The 17,917-nt window shown below is 43.8% G+C and overlaps 1 protein-coding gene across 5 annotated transcripts in view; it reads left to right on the forward strand.

Moving 5' to 3' along the window:
• The first annotated feature begins 863 nt into the window (after positions 1 to 863).
• GABRB1 (gamma-aminobutyric acid type A receptor subunit beta1) overlaps positions 864 to 17,917 on the forward strand; it is a 147,020-nt gene continuing 129,966 nt past the window's right edge. For 2 of the 5 annotated variants that reach the window (XM_055701873.1, XM_055701888.1), the window contains exons 1-3: positions 864 to 1,280; positions 1,363 to 1,454; positions 1,545 to 1,612. In XM_055701873.1, the coding sequence (XP_055557848.1) occupies positions 1,195 to 1,280; positions 1,363 to 1,454; positions 1,545 to 1,612 (246 nt within the window). In that variant the 5' untranslated portion in view covers positions 864 to 1,194. Of the gene's footprint in view, positions 1,281 to 1,362; positions 1,455 to 1,544; positions 1,613 to 17,917 lie in introns of those variants that run through there. The other 3 variants (XR_008730875.1, XM_055701883.1, XM_055701877.1) reach the window with 2 other exon arrangements.

The following is a 17,917-nucleotide window of genomic DNA, read 5'->3' on the forward strand; positions in this document are numbered from 1 at the left end:
AATGAAAACGTTTATTACACTGTTACAGACCAGCAATAAAAGAATTCTTCTCATAAACTCACACTGTTGCGGCTACATGAAGTAGCTGTGAGGGTGAGAGGCTCCTGTGGTAACCCCTTAGGAAGCGCGTCACGCCCCTTGAGAGGGACGAATTTGCATTGAAATGTGCATCGTCAGGATGTCCGAATTTATCACTAGAAACGATGTTTCAGTAATCCTGCATTTTTCGAATATCGGGGCATGTTTCAACCGCAAAAGAACCACCAGAAGCCTGCCATTTTCTCCGAAATAAGCCCGCACGGCACTGCGGGAGCCCCAGAAACACGGAACCCGTACCCCCGGGCCGCCGCAGGCCGGCTGCACCGCGCAGGTGAGGCGGGCTGGACCCGAAAGGGATCGGTGCTCTGTGCCGAGCCACCGAGCGGGGGGCAGAGCCGCGCACGGATCACCGGGCTGCGGCCGGCAGCGTGCAGCATCGCCCACCGGGGCCAGGCTGCCTCACGGCGTCACTTCAGGGACTTTTCTAAAAATCCCCTTCCGAACGCAAGGCCGGTTACTGTGGCCGACACAGAGCGATCACAGCCCTGTCGCCGCCTCCCGCGCAGGCCGCGGCGGGCACTCGGGCGGGACGGGCGCGGCGCAGCCCCGCTCGGGGCGCAGCGCACCGACGGGCGGCTGCGTGGGGCGGCTGCGTGAGGCGGCTGCGTGACGCGCCCGCCCGGACAACGCGCGGTTGGCGCCAAAACGCGCCGTGTCTCTCCGGTGTTGCAGCCCCCCGTTCCGGTATCCGTGACGTCAGCGCCTCCCACCGTGAACTGTCACAGGGAAGCGCCCTCCGCACGTATTTGTTTTCTCTTGGCGAGAAGTTCGCGCCCCAGCCGGGGCGGCTGCACCGACCGCGGCAGCCCGGGGGCTCTCCGTTCCGCCCTGCCCCGCCTGCGCCCGCCGCTGCGGCGGGGCCGGGCCGCCACCTGTTGCGGTGCCGCCGCCCTCACCCCCGGCGCGGCGGGCGGGCGCGGGGCAGGCGGGGGCGCCGTATGCGGGCCGCGGCGGGCAGGGGGGCGCCCCGGGGGCCGCGGCGCCCCGCTCCGCGCATGCGCCCTGCCGGCGGGAAGTGTTGCTCCACCGCTCCGCGCCAAGTTGCAGTCCGCGGCTCGTCCCCTGTCAGGCGGCGGCAGCGCGGCCGGTGCCGGGATGGGGGGGGCGGCGGCGGCGAGGCGGGACGGCCCGCGGGCCCTGTCGCTGCCGCTGGTGCTGGCCGTGGCGTGCGCGGCGCGCAGGTGAGCGCCGCCGGGCCGCGGAGGGCCGCGGGCGTGGGGCCGCCCAGCCGCCTCCCTAACCCGCCTGTGCTCCTTCCCGCAGCGCCGACGGGCCCAGCAACATGTCCTACGTGAAGGAGACGGTGGACAGGCTGCTCCAGGGCTACGACATCCGCCTCCGCCCCGACTTCGGAGGTGAGGCGCCCGCGTTCCCCCGACCCCCCAGCCCCCTCCCGCCCCGGGGCGCCCCCCGCCGGCTAACGCCGCCTCCCGTTCCCCCCGCAGGGCCGCCCGTGGATGTGGGCATGCGGATAGAGATCGCCAGCATCGACGTGGTCTCGGAGGTGAACATGGTGAGTGACCGCCGGGCCGGGACGCAGGGCGCTGCCGCCGGCTCCCCGCCGCGACCGGCCGGAGCGGAGAGCGGGGCCCCCCTCGCCACAGCGCCCCCTGCCGGCCTCCCCGGCGGGGCGAGCGCGTCCCCGCCGGTAGCACCAGCCCCGCGGGGACGGGGTGTCACCTGCCGGGAGCCCGGCTTGGGGCGGGGGTCGCTTCCCGGGCGACGGCAAATACTATAAAGCGGCCAGGCGCATCGCGGTTGCTAGGAAAAAGTTATTTGCGTTGTTAAGCAAACGTTTGCGTGCCTGAACTGGCGCCCCCGAGGTGCTCCCTGCCGCTATAGGAACGCCGGGTACAGGTCTGAGGTGCGGGGTTCTGCTTGCACGGGTTTGCCGTTTGCGTAGTCAACAGCTGGCTTCAGAAATGTTGGAGCGTCTTGAGCGGCAGCAGCAGATTGGCACGTGCAGTTTTTTCATGTTAAATGATTTAAAGAGTTAGACACTTTGCAAGCTAGTGGTGTTGAGTAAAAGGTGCAAAAAGAAAAGAAAAAGGAGCTTCTAGAAAACACTCTCTTGAAGAAGGGAAAGAACACCCAGCATTGCAGATTAAGTACTTAGAGGATGTTGCATATCCAGCTATGGAAATCGGAAAAGTCTCCTACCTACAGGTGTGAAACATACCGCATTAGATTTCGGCTCTGCTGCTGGAAGAAATGCTAATAGGCGTGCAGGCTTAAAGAGCAAAAATGTGTCTCTATAGTGCTTGCCTTGTTTGACAGCCTTTTCCCAGAAGAAAATGAAAAATCAGTTACATGTCTGAACATTTTACAAAATCATGTTGTATTAGTATGCACTGTGGGCAGTTTGCTCTCGCTATCTTGTCTTATGTTTGGTCTCATAAAAATCTTAAGATGCTTTCCTTCCATAGAGGAACACCAGTTTAGTTAAAAGAAGCTAGAAGCCTTGCATTTCCATCCTGATCGGTTGATTTCATTAAAAAAAAAACAAAAAACAACCCAACAACAGGTGGTTATTTGCCTATCCAAAGTAATTTTCCAGGAGTGGGGACTTTTTCCTTAGAGGGGAATTTTTCCTATTATTTAATAGTTGTCATTAAAACAGTCTCTTCTGAGATTGTTTTCATTTTCATATTTAGTTTTTTTCTGTTGGTTATGTGTACCTGTTATGTTTGCTTATGAATAAGCTTGGCAGAATGGGGAGGGAAGGAGATTCATCACGTTGCATGTAGCATTTCAGAGAGCCTGGTATGCTAATGCCACGCAAAGACTACACTTTACTAGTTTCAGCTCCTGGAGTTGCTGTTGCTGTATTATACTTTCAGGGAAGAACATGGTAGGGACTATGCAGATCATGCAGAGAAAACAACATAAAATAGCCAAATAACAAATCTACTTCGACTCTAAACTGTTTCTACCACCCTGTGATGGGATTGCTGCTTCTAAACAGTGGTATACCCTTGGAGAGCCAAAACAGGACAAACACAATCAACAAAATACCTGCTCTGAAAGGTCCGGAACTTATCTTGTAAAGTCTCAACACCTGAAATACTGTTTATTGGAAGGGGAGTGGATGTGACTGTTTCCAGTGGCAATGTCACAGTGTATGAATGGCATTGCATCAGCTGACAGCATTTCTGCCTAGCTTTGATGGATCCAGCATGCAACGTCCTCCTCCATTCTGACACTTGCAGAGCCCTTGGGAAACTGTAATTTGAACTCCCTGGGTTTTAATCAAGGAAAGTTACATGCTAGATGGATTCTTTTGACTAATCTGCGTGTGCTAGGAGGGCAGCTCTGCTAAGACTGGTCAAAAAAGTTAGATGTTTTCATTTCATAAAATGCTACATCTCTCACAGGGTAAGGAAGTAACCATTCCCAGGTATAGCAAATAGCCCATTCCTTAAACGCAAATATGGAAAACACAGTGTCCGTTCTGAATCACTGTGAAAGGGGTTTTCCCAAACCACAAGTGCTTACCTGTACATACCATGTCTGGAGTGTTGCAAGGTCTTCATTGTGTTGCTAGAGACTTACATACCCTTTTAGGCAATGATTAGTAATTTCATCCATCATTCCAGAAATGAGGGGATCAGTATCTCAGCTTAAGAAAAATTTTTCTACCTAGTAAAATAACGTTTTATTCTGGTACTTTTTCTGAGAATCACGGCGTTGAAATGCTTAATGTGGCAACAACCTGTGAACGATTCACCTTCTCTCCTTTCCTTTTGAACTGCTGTCTTGTAGATTGTTTCTTTCTTTGTTTGTTAAGAGCTACCATTCTGTGTCTTCAGAGACAGAAGTGTTTACCAGAGAAGATGCTGGTTTATAGCTTCTGTTGTCTATAGGGTGGGTTTTGTTGCTGAAGGAAACCGGTAACATGAGCAGGGAGAGCAACACCCTTACCGTGCGAGCGCCTCTTGGCAAGAGAGTCTGGTTGGACTCCACCAGAGCTCTGTTCAGGCAGTCTCACCTGTCGGTATTGGAGGAAGTTGTCTCATCCCTTGGCTGTCTTCAGGCTCCTGAAACCTCATTTCCAGAATGGCAAGACGCAGTTATTCCAAATCCCGGTACCCACAGGCAGGATTAATTTTTTTTATTCCAGTCTTGGTGCTTAAATAAGAGTAAAGGTTAAAATACCTCTCTCTCTTGGCTATGAAGGAGATGTATCTCTTCGGTGCATTAGCTGAGAATATGTCATGGCTGTAGGTTGTCTGCCAAGTCAACAGGCTGATCTGTATGTCCGAGTAAGTCCACTCCTCGGGTAAAAAGTTGAAATACAGACAACAGAACTATTGTGAATTCTGTGAGTGCCATCAGTAATAACTGTCTACTCAAGCAGCTTGTCTAGTTGTAGTGGCTTCTTCGAGTACACTAAACTACTGTGAAGTACTTTAGTCAGTTAATGAATTGAGACTTGCGCAGCCTTGAAGTCAACCTGTTATTTCTCCTGATATATTCAGCTTTTTAAACTGCTGTTTTATAGCTGCTTGGTAGTTCAATACTGTAGTGAGCTGCTGTAGCAACTTTTACAGAAGGATTAATTGAAGCAGTCATTCTCATGACTCCCCCATTTGGCATCAGATATGTTGTCATACATTGATTTTTGCAGGTAATAAGCTGAAGAGCTTGTCATACATAGAACAAGCAGCAGAAGTAGAATATAAAAGTCCTAATGACCATTGCCCAGTTCTAACCATGTTTTCTTTCTAATACACCATGAGATAAGTTTTAATCTGTTTTCATCAGATTTTTCACGTCTTTGCTGCAGTAACTGTAGGCACTCCCTTCCAAAGGTACAAGGTGGCCCTTCGCTTTGTCTTAATTAATGAATGTTCAGCTAACTTTCATCCATGACAGAGTTCCTTTAGAAGTATATCAGACATTTACATGAATGTAAAGACTTCATTAAGAACCATGCTACAACTAAATCTATTAAACTGCTGTGACATGAATTGTCTGGTTTTCTCTGATACTTTTACCTGGTTAATGGAAGGTGCTGCTTGTACATCAAGAATAAACATGGACAGCATGATTCATGGCAACTACTGTCAAGATTCAGGGCAAGCAAACAAATAGCATATTGCTGTATCTACTAGGAAACAGTCAAGAAGTAGCTGAATTTGGGGGTTGGGGGAGGGCGGGAATCGCATGCCGTACATGATGTAATTGTCTACAAAATGTAATTTCCTACTGAGCAGATGTTCAAATCTTTGTAGTAGGGAAAAGATAGCTGTACATGTTTTACAGTTTTGAAAAAACAGCACACATGATAAAGAACCTTTCATAGAGTGGTTAGGAGACACCAAAAAGAAAAAAAAAAGAAAAAAAAAAGCCCATTATTTTGTATTGGGAACACTGTTCCTACCTACCATTCTGATTTTACACTGATGATGATGATTTAGTTTCTATGATATCAAATTGAAGGTTTTTTGTCCCAGAAAAAGAAAACACGGAAAGAGCATATAATTCTTTAGCTTCTTTACACCCAAAGTGACTTTTACTTAAGGCACTTCCATGTATCTGATCTCCCAAATAAGCCACAAATCTTGCAGAGAAGCAGGATTTTATCTGTTGCCTACTGCTCAAAAGTCACAACTGGTTCTCAAGGCTTTCCTTAAGTCATTTGTCTTTTATACTGTCAACATCCCAACCTGCTGGATAATGTTTTTTTGCCCCTGAAAGAATTTGATTTAGCTTAAACAGCTCACTTTTTGTGTCCTTCTGGGAAAACCAATAATAAGCCAGCTGCATAGATTATTTTTTTCATCCATTTCATGTGATACCACCCTCTCAGATTCTAGCTCATGTGATTATATATAAGAAACCAAACACAGAGACAGCCATTATCTTCGGATGCATCTTTGACACCATGGTTTATACTGAATGATAAAGTCATGTGTTTGTGGCACAAAGTAGACCTGCGTGTCACGTTTGATCCCTCACTCTGTTATGACTGCAGGTTATTATTGGTTTGGAGAATGAGGTGTCTCTCAGTACTTAAAAGCTGTGCTGCCTATGTTGTCAGACAGGCTTTTCTATTATGCTTATTTAGCTTTCCCTGGAAGCAATACAGTATTTCTCTTTTTTTCTTACCTTAGAGCTGTTTCCAGGTCTGTTGCTGAAACACTAGCTTGTATTAGAAAATGAGTCCAAAATAAATGTATTTTCTTATGTACGAGAAGTTTACAGAAATACTACTTTAGAGGCTGGTAAACAGGGGGTTGTCTGAAGGCTCAACTATATTGCTTGTTTCACAGCATCTTGCTTTATTCAGTTTGGGTAGTGAGCAGTTCTGCAAGTGTGGAAAAATTAAGAGCAAACTTGTGTTCTCCCCCCACATGATCTCTAGAAAGAATCTTCTTGATCTTCAGAGTGTGTCTTTTTGGGGTACTAAATGCTTTTTCAGTTTAAACTTTTATGGAGTAATTTCCCACGTAAGTTGATGTATTTTACCTCAGAATCAAGCCAAATGAATAAGCAGTCCTTGAGCAAATATCACTGCAGGTTGAAACAGAGGATTAGTGTTTCGTTCAGTTGTATAAACAGCAGTAAAGGAGGACATCTGTGTCCTGTGCTGCATGAACAGGAGCACAGCCAGTCGGTTAAGGGAACTGATTATCTCTACTTAGGACTTGCTAGACCGTATCTAGATACTGCATCCAGTTTGGGGCCTCCCTCCTTCCCCCCAGCCAGTACAAGAAAGATGTTGAACAGAAGCAAGCCCAATGGAGAGCCACCAAGCTGATCATGGCTGGAGCACTTGCTCTGTGAAGAAAGGCTCTGGAACCAGGGCATGTTCAGCCTGGAAAAGATGGCTTCAGAGGCAGCTTCCCAGGACCAGTGAAAAGGTTATGGAGAAAATGGAACTGGGCTCTTCGTAGAGGAACATGATGGGAGGACAAGAGATGACTGACATGAAGGGAAACAAAAGAGGTTGAGGCTGGATGTAAGGAATAGGGTTTTATACCCTTTGAGGGCAGCCCAGGAGAGAAGCAGGGTGCCCAGAGAGCTTGTGCAGTTTCTGTCCTTGGTGGTCTGGAAGACCTGACTGGATCAAGCTGTGAGCAGTCTGGTCTGACTTCATAGCTGCATTTTTTTTTTTAATAAAATAATAATACAGGAGGCAGAACTCTCCTTAGCATTAATAAACCTTCAGCAATAGTCAGCTGTGCCTAATTTTCAGAGTTCTGGGCTGATCACACAAGATGACCTTGACAAAATGTATATACACACAGTAGTTTTCAAATTTGCCTATACATCCAAGGCAAGCATATATATGCCTCCAGAGCCTAGAAGAGCCAAAGGGCTTCCCCTTGCTTTAGGATTGACACCAGGCTGGGTGGCTGTGGCATCCTGCACTGGTAGGTGTTAAGAGAAGCTAAATCAGTGGGTTTAAACACTCAGGCTGGGTAAGGCTTGGAACCAAGGCACTGACATTTGACTATTAATCCTGGCAGGCCAGTGCTCATGCGTTGGACTCCCAGTTTTAGGAATGGTAGAGAGAATTTTATGTGTGGGTGCAGGTTATCGTAAGGCACTTCTTGCAGGCTGAGGAAGGCTTAAGCTGTGTTTATAGCTATAACCAGAGTTTCACACGTCACAGTGTTCTTTCTCCCTGTCTGGATTAAGTATCTGAGAGTTTAGCATGGTGGCTGTTGTGAATCTCAGTGGAGGAAACAAACACTACGCTGGGGAACCAAAGTGGCCTTGTGAACCTCATCTCATACCTCTTTGCATCAGAGCAGCCAAGTCTCAGTTTTATGTAATTTTGTCTGGTTCCTGGAGAACTAAAACATCAAACTCCCTTCAGCTCAGCCAGTGAGGCAACAGAAGTGACCAGGGTAGTCAGAATGATAATAAATGGTCCTTGGTCTAAATACATTTGCCTGAATTTCCCAGGTTAAACTGATTTTTAAAACAAGATTTTAAACTCAACAATTATTAATGAAAATTTGCTTAGCTGTAGTGCAAAAGAAGAAAGGAGAAGTACTTTTCTGTTATACAGCAACTCACTTGAAGAGCATGAAGGACATGCAAAAGCACTTGAAATGAATATTAATAAGAATCTTCAGCAACTGATTTTTTTCCCAGCAAATATGGAAAAACTAATCAAGTAATAATACATAAAGGTCAGATCATTTCATCACTGTCTATTCCAAACAGGAGTAATTATATTAAAGAATGAAACAGAATGAATGTAGAAATAGGCAGCTTGAGGTTAAATGACTGGGTCACTGTTACTGAACGTGGTGTTGTGTTATTTTTCGTTTGACTGCATGAACAAGCGGTTCTTCAATAAAATTAACAAGTAGGCAAAAAGGATAAAGCAATAACCTAAATGTTATTTTATATGATCCAGAAAGTGGATATATCATAATTTTTCAAAAGTGACACTAACCTGAGACCAACTTCAGGGTTGATGCATTCTGTATTGCAAATTTTCTTTTCAGCCTGACAGACATAACACTTCCCTGATTTCAAGGTTTAAACAAACTAGCAGTGAACACCCTTTATAGAAAAGATGTGATTCTTTTTTCTAATGTTAAACTCACAGTTTCCCACAAGGGCAGCTCTCCTCACTCCTTCAATTGTTTCTCTTTCTAGCCACTGCAGGTGGCTTACCCTCACTTTCCAGCTTTTCTCAAGAGCTGATAAGCTGAGTTCTGACCTGTGTACTTCATCCTTTAGCCGAGATTTTACACCTGACACCACAGGGCATCCTGATGCATTTGTAGTACAGCCAGATAACATAACCTGTTTTACATTTCTGAAGAAAGAAAGAAAGCGGTCACACTTCCCGTTTGTTTAAAGCACGTTCCAGGAATGCAAGAGAACAGCAGAAGGTAACAAAGGACAGTAAATTATTAGAGGCAAATGATTTTTTTACGTGATTTTGTTGGTAAGCTGTTTCTTACCTTGTTTCTTCTGAGCATGGAGTGAAAAAAAAAAACCTCCCAAAGCAACTGCAAGTCTGAAATATGATGGTATTATTGTGATGAACTGTCAAAAATCTCTTCACCTGGAGTGAGCAAGTGACCACCTGCAAAGCAAAGGACCACATGTTGTCTTAATCATGCCCTAAAACACTTCTTCAGCCAGGTCTTGTTCCTAAAATCTACAGTTCATTGTATCACAGTGGTGAGCAGTGGTATGCATGAAATGGGGGGTGACACCCCCCTCCTGTTTAGTGGAAGCTTTAGCACCCAGTTTGGGGTGTCAGGAATTCACTAAATAAGGGGTACACCTGCAGTTAGATGTGCCTTTCAGTTATATGGGTGAGAAAATGCAAGGTTTCCCCTGGCACTGCCTGTTAACAACGTGGCTGTACTGTGACGGCTGGAAACTTCCAGCTTGTTGTCTATTAGCACACACAAACCCCACGGTTCGGTGGCACAAACCTGAAACATTCAGGGTCCCAAATGATTCTTTAATAATAGAACAGGCAATGATTCACACAAAAGACCCATTCCCCAAAATGAATCACTTTCTAAAAAGAGAAAAATAGATCTATAAAATTAAATTTTAAGTTCTTTCAGGAACCTGAAAGATGTTTCTTTTATTGTGTGTGTGCAGGACAGGGAAGGTGTTTAATTAAAAGCTTGTGTTTTCATTTTCCCCAGTTGCACTGTCTTTTTATTTCTGATTATGGAAAGGAGAGAAATCAGAATGTTCCAAACTAAGCATTTTTCTTCATAAGGAGATGTAAGGGATACATTTCAAGTGTCTGCAAAACTTAGTGATTTTTTTTTTTTTTTAAATCAGTTTTGCGTTGTGCCCTACTGCCTGAAAAGTATTCCTTAACTTGTCTAGGCTGTATTAATAAATTCTCTACCAACTGCAGTTCAGTACAGACCTGGAGCTGAAGCTGTGCAACCAAGAAAGGGAACAGTCACACCACCAGTTAGTTCTCCCTGAGGTGGGAAAAGATCCCAGCCTCAGGGGAGGAACAGCAACAAGCTCGAAGGCTAGCACCCAAAAGACTTGTTCCTGTTCACAGCATGCCAGGTGCTCTGGGACAGCAGCTGAAACCGTTAAATCAAACCCAGAGATTGCAATCATTCAGAAGTATCCCCAGCTGATGTTTTATTGATCACTGTTTTCCAAACAGCAGCTGCCTTGAAGAGTTCTCTGGGGTGTCTCATCTCCCATCCTTCTAAGTGCGCTGTATTTTAAAACATCATGAGGCCTGTAAAACCAGCTGTAAGAGCTTCTAGCAGGTGATGAAAGAGTCCAGGATGGCTACCAGAAGGATTTTGTACTTTAATGCTCTTTGAGACTCCTTTTTTTCCTCCAGAAAAAGAATTCAGGGTCTCAAGGCACACACTTCCATGCATGTAGAATTTCTCTTCCCTTACATACAATACCACCTGTAACACTGGCAGTGCTCCACAGAGCATATTAAAATGAAATTGTTTCCACCCCAAAGGCTAAACTACTGCAAATATGTTCACAGGGAAATTGGTAGTAGCAGTCACTGAATAATCTAGCAGAATAACACCAGATAATGCAGTTTGTTCAGTTCTTCCTTTAAGCAGTAGCTCTGTATTAAGATTTACATAGGCTGGAGAAGGTAGATTAGATTTCTTGCCTGTCAACCTTTAGGATGACGTTTCAAGATTAAAAGGTTGCTTTTGGCCAAAGCAGTGTCACACTGAGGTTTGCTCCATCCTCTGCAGGGCCAAATACTTAACGGTTTGTATTATGCCATGAACAAAGGAAAGGTAGTGTAAAAGACACAAAGGCAGCTTCTAGAAAGCTGCATTATCACATAGACGTCCGCCCTATAGCAAAATGGAATTGTAAGGTTTTAAATGCTCATGATAGAATGCATAGTTTCACAGCAAAGATTAATGATTTCAGACCGCCAAACTTAATTAAAGGTCAGAATAAATGTTCTCCATTAAAATTCATCAATCCATTTGGCTGAGATGGAAGAATTTTGGTCATGTCTTTTTTAATTGCCTATAGAAAGGACTGAAGAGATAGCAAAGTTAAAACTGTTGAAATAGGTACGCGATGTCTTAATATTATTTGGGATTATCTTAATCATGTTAAAAGATGGGTGCCGTTAATTCCCCATCATATTTTTAACCTGAGGAGACTCTTATGCGTAGCTGAAGTAACATGAGTAGCAGTCAGCTGCGGGTGGGTATGTTCGTGCTTGGGTATCTCAGGAGCTTCTAGGCAATACTAATTCTCACAAAGCACTGAGGGTTCTGGTCCCACGCAGGGAGCCTAGGTGCTGATGGTCCCATTCATTTCAGTGAGTGTGCTCATGGATACAATTTCTCACACCGGTAAACTGAAGTGCACATTAGCTTTAGCATCTCAACAGTTTACTCAGCGGTTTGCAGGAGCAGTCTAGCTCTCCGGTTTACATCAGTTTTAAATCTTTGTTTCCATACAGTTTTTGTCGTTAGTCTTCAGCATGAGAGAATAACCAAGCCTGGAATGATATCCTCCCACCCTGTGTTCTTCCATGATGATTTATCCTTTCTTTAACCGGTTGTTTTGTAAAACGTTCACTGGTTGAAACCATACACAAGTCAAAGAGAGAAACGGGTGAGGTTCAGAGGCTTCATACATAAATTGCATTTCATAGTCAGTGCATCTTTGTCACTGGCTTCCTATGAAGGATACAAAACATGGGATTGAGAGCCACCTGTAAATTCTGGGTTTATTTTATCTACTGTGCCAGGACCAAGTGGGGGGAGGGGGGGGGGGCGGGGAAGTAAGCTGCAAAACATCGATAACACGCTGGGAATCAAACCTGCAGTGACAGACTTCACAGCTTGTTAAATGTTCTGTGGATTCCTAAACTAATAGGGAGCAAATCCAGTGTCATTGTAGTGTCAATTGGAAATGAATCCTGAATATGGATCTTTTCAGTTCCCACTGTCAAGAGAAATGAGTTTGTTTTCCAGAAGCACACTAAGGGTATGAATTTCTGAGATCTTAAGGAATATTTATATTCCAGATAACAGTTTCTTTCCTTTTAAATTATTCCTACCAGAAACTCAAAAGTAGGTACAAAGCAGATGATGAGAAGGACTAGCATATTTCAGGAAAATATAAAGACAAACATAAAGTAGTAACCATTCTGCTCACAGCAGTCGTCCTGGACCTTCTCGCCAGTATGATGTGGTCTGTCAGAGAAAGCTGACCTTTGAGGAAATTTTTGCACTGAATGAATGAAGCGAACCAATTTCAAATACCAAGCTAAAAATTCCACCTCATTCTGGAGTGTCTCGTCCCAATGGACATTTCATTATGCCAATACTGAAAACATACCATAACACAAATCTTCCACTGTTTCCTTCCCAGAACCCTATGATCCTAAACGCAGTTGACACTGTTCTGCCTTTTAGGTAGTACCAGGGAAATACCACTGCCAGAGACAAAATAGGGAAATGTGACCCATGTCCAGCCACGGTCCCCTGGGTTTAATTTCCTCAGTCTCACTGGAACAGGGATGCTTTGTAAATAATACTGCTGTAGCTCCTAGAAGAGGAATGGACAAGAGGAGACGCAGACAGCATGAGTCAAGACTATTCTCGTGACCAACATGGTACTGCACTGTCACTTGGTCTCTGGGGATTTTGTGTGATCTGCGTACAGTATTCACTGCCCACTGTGAAACACCGTGGCTTTTATTTTATTTTAGTGCCTTCAAGGTACCTGTAAGCACTCCAGTTAGTCAAATAACAGACATTAAATACATGCTGTAAATTACTTTTTAAGGCTATTAATATTAATTCTTCCATTCGTCATTAAGAGCAAGTGCAGCACTGGCAAAGAGCAGCAGAGCAGCAGCAGTGTCCTCAGTGTCAGATGTTTGCTTTTCACATATGCGGAACCCAGAAGCAATTAAAATGATAGGTCAGCTCCTGAACTGCCTCCTCTCAGAGGGTAACACAGAACAAAGGACCATCCAGGAACACTGCTCATTAAGTTGTCCAATTTAAAAGTTGTTTTTTCTTTCTCAAAAGGAAAGAGAAAATTGACTACTATATATATGTTTTTTAAATTGGTTTAGAAGTCACTTTTTCTCTTCAGGTACTACTCCTGCCTATACCTACCCTCCTGCCAGGGTAGGAGCTGTCCAGCAGGACAGCTATTAAGCTACTTATTGAAAACAAATACTTCTTTAAAAAAAGATTAAATATTAATCTGCAGATGATTCAGACGTGTATGATTCAGGCAAGCTTATTGCATGGGTTTATTGCAGGACCTGACGGTTTCGGTGACTATTGCACAGCTTCTATTCAGAAACCTAGGCAACAGTGGCACTCCAGATCATAGAGAACAAGTGCAGGAGGAGCTGCTGAGGACAACCTGTTGTTCCGGGGAACAGCGTCAGCACCTGACTGTGCAGGAGGGGGCTGCTGGCTCAGCGGGGACCGTGCTGATCTCACTGCTGCTCTGCAGGGCCCATCAGGTCAAGCTGCTGTCATGACAGATGGCTAATGCTTTTCACCATATTTAACACAGGAATACGGTGGTTTAGATTAGTTTTTGTAGGACTACATAGAACCTCTTACAATGCAGTCAACCTTTGCTGCTGGTTTCAGGTTTGCTGTATTTCCAAGGATGTTTGTGGGGTTAGAAGGGAACTTGAACTAAGGCAGGTAGATCTGTATTCCTTAATTGTGGGGTTTTTTCTCATTCAGATGATTACAGCGATGGAGAGTTCAGCACAATATTGTGGAAAGGGATTATGTAATACAGAGCTCTGTACTTAAAACATTGTGAATCCAATTAACTTATTAGGATGCATAATTCTGCACTTACTAGTCCAAGCAAATGAAAGTTCAGTATTTCACGTGCCTTCCAGTTACAGAAGTGATCACCATAACACACTGCAATATTCCAGAACTCTAGAGTAGGAAGCTGGACAAACTTGAGGCAATAGTAAGCCAAACCCAATTTGGAACCAATACACTTTGGTTTAAATACTTCAACTAGCTAATATTTAGCTATATCCATGTGCTCTTGAATCATCCTTTATAGAAATCCTGTAGAAGAAAAATGTATTTGAAATCTAAGGAAAAAGTTATTCCTGTGTATTAGCTGTTCTTCCACTGACTATTCACTCCAAAGGGCACTTTTGGAGTACATGGAGCATAGAAATGCTCAGCCCACATTGTCCTTTGATCAGGTTTTACTGAAATCAGTGAGGATGCATCAGTAATGAATCAAACCAACTTTATTCAAGCTGATTATACTTTCCTGCAGTAACTATGTTTTCTTGCAGAAATGCTGCCTGTAACATTCATGTACTCCAGACAAACTGAACTGCCCTAAACACACACAGACATCAAGGAAAAATTTTTCAGAATGCTTAATTTTTATGCTAAAGCTTCTGAGAAGATCTCAATAGCAAAATGCAAATGAATGAAAATGAGCAAGTGAGAAAAAACAAGCTGCCTGTTATCTTCCCAGGAATATTATTCTCTGTCATTTCAGTCTTGGCTTGCAGACAACTTGGTTTTCCTTGCAGCTTTTTTATAATTTTCCTGCTGCTATATTTATGCATCCTAACCTAATGTTTAAATGTTGGTATAAGAAGCTATCAGTCTTTCTGACAGTAATCTGAGATCTCAGTCTCCTTAGTCTACATTGAGCCAGCTCCAGTGGAAACAAAATTAATGTGAACAACTACCTATGCATCTTCTTTTTTATTATTCACACCCACGACTACATTATCAGAGTGGCATACAAGCTTTAGAAGTCACAAGTGAGAATCTTCTGTTCTCTGTAGGTGTGAGTGATCAACTACCTTTGATTTTATTTGTGTATTTGACTTTATACTAAGAAATCAGAGTGGATCCACAGTAGGAACTTTGAACTTTGTGCTGAAGTTGAGGAAGTATATGGGTGTTAATGCTTCTGCCTCCTGACGATTCTGACAGTCATTGTAGCGGCAGAACAAAGCTGCGAGGGGAGGTCCTGATTCCCAAGGAAAAGGCAGTAATTCAGCTGGCTTGGGACAGGCTCAGAAAGCGTTTTGAAGGGAAGTGCAGAAGGCTTAGATTTCACTCTGTTCAGCAGGAGATCAGCGCCTACAGCAGTTACATATTGTTGCATTACAGAAGAGAAAAGTGTCATGAGAGAGATCCTGGGTGGAACCAAAGGGTCAACAATGTCTGTTTCTTACATGAAACATTCTTTTTTCTGCGTGACTGTGGACACACAGCAATTCCTCTAGCCTTCAGTTCATCGTCTGTTACAATTCCTACCTTACAGCAATATTATGAGAATTAAATGCGTTGTATGAAAGTTCATTTGGACAGTGGGCAAGTTTCTGCACACTCAGGTGGATAGAAAATACATACAGCCTGCAGCTAAAAAAGAATATATCCTCTGTGACCAGTAATTTCAACACAACATTGTGGGTTATGACCCAGCTGGTCTGTTCCTACATCTCTACAGCAGTATTCCTGCAGTACTGACAGGAATTTGTTGCTTGCTTACGTAGTGAGAAATCCCAAGACAGCACAAGATGTTGCATGGTAATTACATTTTCCTCAGTGGGATTACTGAATGACATATTGTGATATATCAAGAGGCAACTGTGAATTTAACTTGAGTCAGCACAGTAGACTTTGCCCAGTACAGTAGGTTTCCAGATGAACATAGTGTGAATGTAAGAATAAAGGGAACTTTTTGAATACCTCACAGCATCATATATGCTCTGTCAGCATTAGCTTTCAAAACACACACAGTTCTGTGCTGGCTTGGGAAAACTTTGTGTATTCACTATTTATTTGGTTTAGATATTCACTGTAATATTTAAGAGCATATTGTTTGCAGAATGAATTCACAGGAGGAGACAATAATGATGCTCATTTGTCTGAAGAATCAGACATGTCAAAATATAAATAGTTTTTCTTTCTATTTACTCATTGATGCCACCAAACGCATGTTTCTTGTGAGTAGCTGAACAGGTAAGCAACATGCATGACTATTCTGTAAACAGGCTATTTAATCTCATTAAATTTCATTTTATTTGCCCAGTGTTTGGAACAACATGCAACAGCAGAGGGCTCTGCTGATCCTTAAAGAGGTGGGCAGATTTTCATTTGTATCCCTCCATGGTTGTACTGTCTTTTGCAAGAAATTGCAAGGGTCATATTTGGGAAGGAGGAGGATTTGGGGAGAAAGTCTGCAATAGAGACTGACACAGTTTGGATTTTGACTCTCATATTTAGCAGGGAAGTTAGCATGAGCAGAAACTCCCTTCTATGGAAAAGATTTTTTTCTTTAGGTGTTTGTGGAAGAGTTTTAGTGTACCTTAACAAACCATAACCTTCATGCCAAGTTTGTGGCATGTAAGTGGAAAAAGTCTTCCTAGACCTGCCATTCTTGTTTCTAGAATGGACACTCACTTCTCTAGGTTCTCTGTTGGTGCCATGTCCAGTGTCCTCTTTAAAAAAAAATGTCCATAGCAACTTTGAATTGCACTTTGGCCTCTTGGGTAAGTTACGTCTTGTGCTGGGAGCAACAGTTAAAGTCAGCCATCCCATGGAGGAGCAAAGAAGGTGGATTACTGAGCTTTAGTTTGTGGATAGATGAGCAGTTCAAGTACTTCAATTCCAAAACATTTACTGATGTGCTGTAATGAGAGCGGAGCACGGTAGCACCAGGGATCTTCAGTTGCTACTAGTCTGCTCACCAGGGAGGTAATGCAGGCTGCTTAAAGTGCCAAGGAGGAAAATCTCCCCCCGCCCCCCCAAATAACTTGGTTGAAGGATCCTCATATCCTCATATATCTCTCTCTTCCCGTTAATGCAATTATACAAAGTCTGTGCTGATATTTCTCCAAGGTTAGGAAGATAAAGTTAGTCAGTATGACCTTGACAAAGGTATTTTTTTTTCTTGCTTTACAATCTGTTAATCCTTAAATTCAAAACCAGGAGCGCTTTTTCCCCCAACAGTCCTTAGCCTCATGATTCAAGCATTACCAGACCAGTTGCACAAAGTAATTTAGAGCCATCTAAAAACTCTATGGATATTAGGGGTGGTTTGGTGGATAAAATTGCACCTCAGACTCATTCTTTTGGCCGTGTCTCTATGAAGGTAATATGGCTGGTGTGTGCCAAATGGAAATTTTCATGCATTTGGTAAGAAGTCCCTGGGTGACTGGGTAAACTGGCATTAGAGCTGTATGAAGACAGTGAATGAGTAACAAGACCTAAGCAAGGGCAAGATGTTTACATCCATGACAAAACCTGTTACATTTGTTAAAAGTGTAGAAATCAGCATGAAATGAGAGAAGTTACTGTATCTAGTCCATCCACTGAGTAGAGAATCCTGCCCTGCATTGTGTATTTTCTGTGCTTACTCCGGGAACTAATACCAGATCATTGTTGAGCAGTCTTTCCATGCCTCAGCCAGGGGGTTCCCTGTGTCTCTGGGACATTGTTTCTCCTATATTCACTTTGTGGCTTTGTATCACATTTCCCACTACCTGCTCCTTTCACATAAGGGTAAGACATTTTGTGTCCTTCGTTTTACATCCCATGATCCTTTCTTCCCCTCAAGTTTCTCTTATATTATACCTTTAAACTCAATGGCCATTTCACTTATTTTCAGTTGATGAAATAGCACATCATATATCATTCCAAGTACCAGCCTGTGTAAGGATCCACCTTATGCACTCTGGAAATGCATGCCTGGCTACCTTGCTGCTTCCTAGGTGTATTTTCACATGTCTGAGAAAGCTTAACAACTGATGAGAGTAATGTCGTGCTTTGTAATATGAGCAATCCAATTTGGTGTCATACTTTTCACCACATAT

Source organism: Falco cherrug, chromosome 1 (genome assembly GCF_023634085.1).
Source record: "Falco cherrug isolate bFalChe1 chromosome 1, bFalChe1.pri, whole genome shotgun sequence".
Lineage (NCBI taxonomy): Eukaryota > Metazoa > Chordata > Aves > Falconiformes > Falconidae > Falco > Falco cherrug.